Consider the following 9,709-nt stretch of genomic DNA (forward strand, 5'->3'; position numbering starts at 1 on the left):
AAGAGTTTCAATTTGTTTTCGTAAACGACTAACATTTACAAATCCTCAATTTTTGTAAAGACAATTGGCAGTTTTACATATATTTGGTAAATATCTTTATTTATTGAAAGTTGTATTTCATAAATGTTAGGACGGAAGGATTTGTCGGGGGCGTTGCGTTACGTCACCGGAAACAGGAAGTTGTTGAATGTAACAACCGTAACCCCTCCATGAAGCTGGTACGAGGTCAGAGTTTTTATTTTTCTTCTAACAATTGGTATAAAGTGTTTTATTAGCTATATTACACGTGTGACACAGTATATACTTGCAGCTCAGATAAACGTTGTGTTTACATAATGTTAGCCCAACGTACAATGAAGGATAACCGTTACAAAATTATGTTTGTTGATGTTTTTCTGGAAGTTAATGAGCTATTTCCAAGCATCATTGCATGTTCCAGCATGAATTGGCGCATATATTCATGACAAAGAATACGTAGTCCTCAGTGTATTCATCATTGAAGCATTATTTTGTCATGCAAATGTTATTTTTATAGCTAATGTTATTTCTAGGTAGCCAGGGCAATAAATGAGCTGCAAAATATCACTACCTGAGAAGTACTCCCTTCTTTGAATCACTTTACCCTCTATGCTTTTTTAGAGGGAGGAGGAGAGTAAAAAGTTGACACCATTTGTTACACAGAACTTGTCCTAAATTCTTAATTTGTTACCACACGAGAATTGATTAAATAGTAAATCCACATTTACCTGCCAAGACCTTAAGAACCACACTTTTTTTTTGTAAACTAATTTAGGAAATCTGTTCATTCTCCCAATGTCCTGGGTTTCAAGTTGGTGGTTGTAAAGTGTCATGTGGTTGTGATTATCCTAGAGATCCGCCAACAAAACAAAATTGTTGGCGGACCTTTGACCAGATCGCAATCCATGGTTGATACAACTACCTCCAATTTAGCTTTAAGAGTGGAATGTTTGATTTTTAAAGTATTTTACAAACTGGTTTGAAGGAAACAAGATAATACTCAAAAAGTCACCCCTGACTCATTGTTTTTCATCTTCTTTCTCCTCCTAGATGCCCTACGTATTCCCTAAAATGAGACGGTTTGGTTTCTCCCTCCTCCGCCACATCTCTTCTCTCCCCTCGACTAGTCGGACATGTTGCCTCCACCGAAGGGTCTTTACTGGTTCTTACACGAGCACCATCACGGGTCACGGCTTCCAGCAGCACAGGAGGAATATGAGCAGCTCAGCCCTCAGGCAGCACATACAGGACCTGAGTGGAGCTGAACAGAGACTGTTGGATAAACTATACGAAGGTCTGATCGGGGGACAGCGGGCGTCTCTAGCTGAGTCCATCACTCTGGTGGAGACCCAGCATCCCAGGAAGAAAGAGCTGGCCCAGGTGCTGCTGCAGAGGGTGCTCGCCTACAGGAGGGAGCAGGAGAGCCGGAACGGGGGGAAGCCGGTGGCCTTCAGAGTAGGTGTGTGGTCTGGCTAACGTTTTTTTTGCATGTTACGCATGTTACTGCTATGCTAGGGTAACGACACTATAATTCACGCTCACTGGCCACTTGTTATGTCGAAAGTTTTATTTGTTTTATTCTGTGCATGCCTACTGTAAGGGAAACTTCTGCAGCAATGGAGAGTCAGGACTCAGAGAGACACGAGGAGAGTTGGAGCTTTGATGTCAAACAATGATAGTTTATTACAAGGATACGGCCGGAGAATTCATATCACAGCAGCAAAAGGTTCTGACTGCACGGGTGGGTTGTCATGTCAATTCTGATCAGCCTATCTCTCGATAGACCTTTTAACTAGTTTACAGAGAGTTAATCAGCATATTGAGGGAGGCGTAAACATCTGTGGAGCTTAGAAAGCCAGCGTTCCCACAGCCGTAAACCATTTCGTGACCGAGAGTTGAACTGGTTTATCAAGATAGCTGGAGCCTCCCATTCCTTAAGAGAGATAACAGAGCCAGGGTTTGGTCGTAAACGTTAACAGGCAATAAGGTTAAATATCTTAGGAGTAAGGAAGAATTATTCCCTCACACCTACCACTTAGTTTCAGCTGTGGTTTCTCTAAAATGTACTGGAAATGTTGACCACTCTTGACAATTACCCTCTAAACTTGACATTAAAGTGTCCGTTCCAAACGTCCATGTTGAAAGGCAAGATGTTTTCCCCTAGATTTGTGTACACCGGATTCATCAGGCTTCCTCAATATAGTTTAGATACGTATTGTTCTGTCGATTCCTCAGGTCTGTCTGGACCTCCAGGAGCAGGGAAGTCGTCCTTCATCGAGGTGGTGGGGAAGATGTTGACAGGACGTGGACACAAGGTCTCAGTGCTGGCTGTAGACCCGTCCTCCTGCACTACAGGAGGTGAGCACTGATCATCATACGATACTGATGAAATGATGATATTGTGTGCTTTAGTCAAGGCAAGATAAGTATATACTGTACATTTTGCATTAACACAAAGAAACACATTATAAAATGTCCTTCAAATACATTTAAACAGACATTTAAAAAGCCAAGAGAATACAAATAAAAGAACCCTAAGACGGTAAGATAGTTATTTGATCTAATAAAAGGAAGAAAGAAGAATCACAGATTTATATGTCAGTTCGTAAAGTGATGTGTAAAGATGTTTAGCTTATAGATTTAGTAATGACTGTTTGTACATTTTATATAGTAATATCGCTATAACTATAATATTTGTAAACTCAACATCACCACTGTGTTGTTTCTGATACAAACAGAATCCTCCCTCTTGTTGCAGGGTCTCTGATGGGTGATAAGACTCGTATGACTGAACTCTCCAGGGACATGGACGCTTTTATCAGACCCTCTCCGGCCTCAGGAACTCTGGGTGGCGTCACCAGAACCACTAACGAGGCCGTAGTTCTCTGTGAGGGGGCGGGATATGACATCGTCCTCGTGGAGACCGTAGGTAAGACACTGTGTCTTCAGGTGGGTCTGAAAAGGAATCTTCTCTCAGGAGGATATTATATTGTATTGTTTAATCACATAATACAGCTCTCATTGAAGCAATTTTCCTAGTGTTATATACATCTTTTTAAATTCAAAACCAACGTTTACCTTCTGTAGATTTCCTCCCTCAAACTCCTCCATCATATTCATTTTAATCAAGTTTCTTTACACCTGAAAAGTGATCTATGACAAATAGGTTTTGGTGCCAGTAAATATCTGATTAAACATTAGAAATGAAAAGTGAAAAATCATAGCAAACAAACTCAAATAGAAATATTGAAAAAGAGCATCAGAAAAAATCAACATAAATACAAAAATAGATATAATTATACATATATAAACTAAGTTAGTAACTTATTAAAGGATGTTAATAAGAGGGCTAATTTATGTCTTTTATTAAATGATGAATTACCTTTTTTTCTCTGCCGTCACTGTCAAATCTATTTAACAGGCAATCTGACCGCAGATTACAAGCTCTGTTGCTGCGGAGTGTTTTTAGATGACCATTCTTCAGTTGATCAGTGATTTGAAGAGTGAGCATCACATGTTGTCATCCTGCTGATCCGTGGTGACACATTCTTCTCTCTGCAGGTGTGGGCCAGTCAGAGTTTGCAGTGGCCGACATGGTCGACATGTTTGTGCTGCTGATTCCTCCAGCAGGGGGCGATGAACTCCAGGTCAGTGAAGAACCAGAGAGCAACAAGCAATTCATCAGATGTTAGGAGCGGGAAGAAATCAAGTTAACGATGTGCCAGGTTTTTATGTAAAGAAAGAAAAAGCTTATTTCACGAGTTAATCAGCCCTAATAGCAATTATATCATAAGTTATCATTGTTGTCCATTAAGCAGTTATTTGTCAGGCATCAATGTCATTTGTCATATATTACATAAATGAAATCTATGTCACATAATTGTATAGATTAAACTGGTTAAACTGTCTGTGCTTTTAGCGAAACTGTTATGCGATCTGAATAACATTTTTACCTTTTTATATCATAGTTTATTTCATTTGCATTGCTATGTGTTTAGTTTATAAATATATATCACTTATAGAGATTTGATTTCTACATGACACATCGCATGACTAGAGAACAACATTGATGGCTGCAGTCATGTCAGCAGCAGTATACCAAGACCTGATCTGAAACTACATTTCAACAGGTGAACATTGTTTTTTACAAATAAACTAAATTGCTTTCCTTGTTCAGATCAGTCAGAAGTTGACATCAGTGAGGGATGGACAGAGAGCACCAATATCAAAATAATAAATTAGTAAACAGGCAGCCGAGCACAGCTCCATCCATTCATCCATCACTCTGTACACAGATCCCTCAGAAGATTACATGTCTAGACATCAGATTTATTTACAGTGTTTGAGGAAGTTAATGAGCCTCCCACTGTGTTCTGCCAAAATCCATGTCCAGGGTATCAAGAGGGGCATCATCGAGAGGGCCGACCTGGTGGTGGTGACCAAGGCGGACGGAGACCTGATGGGGCCGGCCAGGCGGATCCAGGCCGAGTACACCAGCGCTCTGAAGCTGCTCAGGAGGCAGTCCAAGTCCTGGAACCCTGAGGTGTGTGTGTGTATGGAAATGAGTGTGTGTCTGTAAGCAGTGTAGTGAGGCAGGGAGCCAACAACAGAACGATTAGGCTTTTAATAAAAAAAAAAAAGGATAATTGACAAGTGTTCAGCGTTTGACCTGGTGGGCCGCCACAGCAGAAGTAACACCGCTCTGTGGACCCAACAAGACATCCCACTGAGGGGTCAGCTGACCCAGGAGGGGGCGGGAGGATGAGGATGGTGGTGATGATGATGTCATGGCATCACGGTTTCAGTACTGCAGTGTCTCCCCCCTCCCCGCATGTCCCAGCTCACCCGCCTGCCTGGCCTTGTCCCTTTGTTTTCCCAGCCCAATGCAGCATCTGCCCACTGGGCATTTTGCCAGGAAACTCCCCCACCTCCCATTCCCCTCTCCTCGCCCCCGCCCCCTACTCCTCCTGCTCTGAATACTCGGCTGCTGCGTCATGCATTTTGCTGATTAGAAGCCTGCGCACTCGACATAAAAGCTCCTCTTCATAGTCTCCTCTCTGTATTTATCCTTACTTCTGCTGTCTTGCCCTCTTTTGTGTCTAGTTGCGTGATCTATTGAGTCTCTCGCTGTCTCTCATCTCCATCAGTCTGCCCTCTGTTGTCCAGCTCACTCAGCATGAAAACACACACACACACACACACACACACACACACACACGCTACTCTGATTTCTAAGCTCGTTCTTATGTGTTCTTCTGATGAAATAGCTTCCCTAAAAACTAGGGCTGCAACTAACATTTCTTTTAAATCCAATAGTTGTTTGTGTTTTAACATTTAAAGAAATTGTAAGAAAACAATGATACAATGATCTAGTCGTCCGACCAATTGTCCAAAATCCAAATGACATTCAATAAACAAAGATATGAAACAAACAGAAAAAAGTCCAAGGCCCAAGCTCCTAACCTTTAACAGGTTTTATGAAAACTGGGCTTGTAATTGATCTGTTATCAGAAAAACTGAAAAAATACACTCCTAGGTAAAGTGAATAAAACCAACTCTATGTGCATGGCTAAACAGATTCCAGTAGGGGGAGGTAATGTAATGTATGGATGGTTTTTAGTTATAAACTGGCTATTTAAAAAGATAATTAGCCAACATGCAGTACGTTTAGTTTCACAAAGTTTGATTTCTTGTTTTTGCATTAGACTCAAATCAAGTCCTTGTAAAATGATTAACTCTGATGTAATTAGAGGATTTATAATTGGCTGTTGATCACATGCCGCCAATATTTATCAGCCTGTCGCATTCAACTTTGTTGATTACCAGTGGATGTCAAATGATCTCCAAATGATACATGTAATTTCATTACACTTTAGCAGCCTGGAGATAGTGGAGTATTTGTAATTTTCTTTGACATCCACACTGAAGAATACCCTCGTCTCTCCTCCTCCAAACTCCTTTTATTCTTTTTAATTGTGAAGTGATAAAAAACTGAAAGTTAACTTTTATATTTTTAGCAGGTTCATGGGTTCTTAATGCACCTCTGAATGAAAGGCCTGACCTCTTTTTGGACTTGTTTTGTACTACTTCTGACTTCTCTTTCTGTGTTAGATTTGAAACCTGTTACCCAGAATTTCATCATTTACTCTTGAATCTGCAGCAGGCTGTGATAAGAAACAAACTGTCACTTGAACTAAATAAAAGTGACATTTACCCCCAGACTGCTCCTACAAACAAGGTGTTGTTGGGAGACAAATCCTCACTCTGTAAAGTGACACGACAGCTTCTTACAGGTTGGAGGTTCGTCGCAAAACAGTGGAAATAGCAGCGACTCCCAACTGCAATTAAATCTATGCAAAATGCTGTTTGATTATTAAAACAAAGCTCAGAGTAATTACACTCTGTAAAGCCCCTGTCACACTGTTCCGAAATTGACACCCGATGGACACAGGATAAAGGAAATGTTCAAATTCGGCTGTGATCGTAGCAACATCGGGCCATTCGTGAGGGCATCTTAAGCCATCGTATGACCGCCGGTGGAGTTTCTCAGGCTCCGGCAGCAACTTCGTGAGCGGTGGCAAAATCTTTGACATGCCAAAAAAATTCTGAAGGACCTTGCGAAGGTTCATTTTCATGTTGAATTGCCATCGGGCATTTTTCGCCTCACGAAGACAATACGAAGGAAACAAGAAGCTGCCCGATTGTCTTAGGAAGGCAACATGACTACGTGAAGCCCTCGCAATGCCGCCGTCGTGTAGCCATCATATTATAGTACGATGACATTGAGATGGGACCACGGTGTGCAATGTTTCCTTGCCGATCGCTTCTCTGGTTGTTTTACTGCACAACAAAATCATGTAAACATATTATGTAAATAACCCAATTTGTGTTCTGTGAAACTGAAAAGGATATTACATTGTTTTTGCTACTTTCGTTGCAGTTGTATGTCTTAAATGTAATTTAGGTTAACTTCCTGTTTTATTTAGATGCTTTTATTTTGAAGGCAAGTTTACGCTGTTGACAGGAAGTTGTTGTTGCTATGGAAACAACATGACGGAGATAAGTAATATCTTCTAATCTACATATAAAGACGGAGAAAGTAAAGAATAACATGTATGTTTAAATGTTGGCACCCCCCGAAGAGGCACAAGCTCTTACGTTGAGTCTGGATACATTCTAAATCATCAGTAAAGTCTACGACCATATTTTCGTGTGTGGTTCGGGTGCCATCGTGTGGCCTTCTGTAGGCATCGTACTTGCTTCGGCTGTTGCTTGGCTGTTGACCAAGTTCGGGGCCATCTTCGTGCGAAATTCCATATTCGTGTGTCCATCTGGTGTCAATTTCGGGACAGTGTGACAGGGGCTTTAGTGAAAACTGACAAAAATAATTTAAAAATCACTAAACAAAGTGAAGTCCCAATAGAAATAAGAGGATATTTCTTACAGCATGTTTTCCTAACAGTCTTAAACAAACTAGCGTCAAACTATTATTTTTTTTAATTAGCACAATTTTAACCATATCTCCTATCTCCTATCATCTGAGTTGGACAATACAGTGACCTCTGACAACTGCAGTTTTTATCCTGGATTAAGGTCCATACGTCTGACAAAATAGCTTAAAAAAGGGAGTGCGTTTTCATACATAATATGAAATATGAGGCAGAAGTTCCATACTGACCTAAGTTTGGAGGGCAGGTTGCTTTGCCTTCTGTGACGTCCTCAGGATAATTATCCATGCTCCGACATGTTTGTTGGGAAAAAGGCGCTTTATAATTCACACCTGCATCCCGCACCCCTCCCCCTGACTCCCTCTTCAGGTGGTGCGCGCCTCCTCACACACCAACGAAGGCATCCCAGAGGTCTGGGCCATGTTGGAGTCGTACCGGGACGCCATGTTGGCCAGCGGTGAGCTGCAGGGCCGGCGGAGGGCCCAGCAGAAGGTATGGATGTGGAGTCTGATCCAGGACAACGCCCTCGCGCACTTCCAGAATCACCCCAGTGTCAGAGGGGCTCTCCCCCAGCTGGAGCAGCGGGTCACCAGAGGAGAAATCTCCCCGGGCCTGGCTGCCGACCTGCTCCTCAAAGCCTTCACATCTTCATCACCAAAGTAATCACTGGACTGCACTTTACGAGGAGGATGGACGCCTCGTGGCTGATCAGGAAGCCCCTACGCACAGCTAAACCAGGACAAAGTGAGAATATGTGACCTTGGATCTGAGGTTTTCACAAAAGAAGCAGTCTTGCTCTTTTTACACTTCATTTGAAATTGAAAACACCTCAGATAGAAGTCACCTCTCCACTGAAACGTCAGTCTTATGAATGCCTTAATCCATATGAGGAGAGTGCTGACAGTCACTTCTCACAGTCTGCTTCAAGACACAGTCACATTTGAACAGTTTAAATGAAGCAATTGAATTGCTATGAGATATGAATGGTATGTTTTTTTCTAAGGTATATACTGGGATTGTCTTTATGGACAAAAACACTACAGACCCTCATGAACTGTTTAAATGAGAGCAGTGCCAAACACACAAATTGTAAAGGCCATGTTGATACATTTGGAGTTTGTCCTCCAAATAATCCCCTTTTTACAATCAGGGGCATTATAAGGCGAAGCAGTGTTGCTCCTGCCATAGTTATTGACATGACAAGTGCTGTAGTGGTGTGATCTATTTTTACCCACCATCCTCATGCTGCGATCAACAAGAGACAACATTTCATAACCCCAAAAAAGTGTTAAAGCAATGATCCGGTTAGAGAAATAGGATTTATTATGGTCCGCTATTTAATTGGTTCTCGTGTTGAACTGCCGTGGACGGTGCTCATATATCAAACAATTCCCTGCAACTGGACTTGCACAATGTTTTAATTCTGTATTTGTGTTTCTGCATTGAATATAATATTAAAAGAATGATGTGAATCTTAAGTTGATAAGTGGAAATCATTAAATCTGTCAGTACAGCTGGCCAGGCTTTCTCTCGCCTTGTGTTTGCTCATGATATGAAAAAGGGGATGATTAATGTTACCTCTACGAATATTAGCCCTGAGATTTGTCACAGACGTAATGAATTTTTTTTTCTGCACTCTGGAGCCAGAAATGTCAGTGCTCAGTTTCCCCTGAACGAGTCTGCTGCTTCTTATTCAGGCATAACACACTTTAATATTTTCAGAATTACTTTCATAATGCACTCCTGGACGCCACCAGAGGATTAAAGACAAATAAGTCACACACTCATAACTCCAGTGCTCGATATGAATTTAAACAGACGTGCTGCTTTTTACAGGGTGAAGCAATGGACTCCAGTGACAAGTGCTTGTATGATCTTTGCAAAGGCTAAGGAAATAACAGGCATCATTAATTAGGGTGAATTGGTATTCATAGATTAAAATATCTGTGTAAAACACCAGTGCAAACTAGGGCTGCTACTAATAATGTTTTATATCAATTACTCCGTCAGTTTGTTTTTAAATACTCTATTTATCAGTCCGTTTTTTAAATGCTTGAAATATGAAAAATACAGATAACAAATGATTAGTTGTTAAACTTTAAATACACTTTCTGGTGCTTTAATAATACAAAACGTTATTGTACGGTACGGAAAATTGGACATTTTAGGGCTGAGGAGGAAAATGGGTTGCTCCAATCCAAATCAGTGTAGGATTCAAGTTGCCATTCGTTACCCTTTTGTAC

The 9,709-nt window shown here is 41.2% G+C and overlaps 1 protein-coding gene across 2 annotated transcripts; it reads left to right on the plus strand.

Moving 5' to 3' along the window:
* The first annotated feature begins 155 nt into the window (after positions 1-155).
* On the plus strand, positions 156-8,944 carry mmaa (metabolism of cobalamin associated A). 2 transcript variants are annotated; one of them, XM_034231562.1, is made up of 7 exons: positions 156-225; positions 1,069-1,477; positions 2,254-2,376; positions 2,777-2,947; positions 3,580-3,665; positions 4,412-4,561; positions 7,836-8,129. In XM_034231562.1, exons 2-7 carry the CDS (start codon positions 1,069-1,071, stop codon positions 8,127-8,129), a joined length of 1,233 nt encoding a protein of 410 aa, XP_034087453.1. In that variant the 5' UTR covers positions 156-225. The 2 variants fall into 2 exon arrangements, with proteins under 2 accessions (XP_034087453.1, XP_034087452.1); XM_034231561.1 differs by having other exon boundaries at positions 180-218; positions 7,836-8,944.
* The last annotated feature ends 765 nt before the right edge of the window (positions 8,945-9,709 follow it).

The sequence above is a fragment of the Gymnodraco acuticeps genome, unplaced genomic scaffold (genome assembly GCF_902827175.1).
Source record: "Gymnodraco acuticeps unplaced genomic scaffold, fGymAcu1.1, whole genome shotgun sequence".
Classification (NCBI taxonomy): domain Eukaryota; kingdom Metazoa; phylum Chordata; class Actinopteri; order Perciformes; family Bathydraconidae; genus Gymnodraco; species Gymnodraco acuticeps.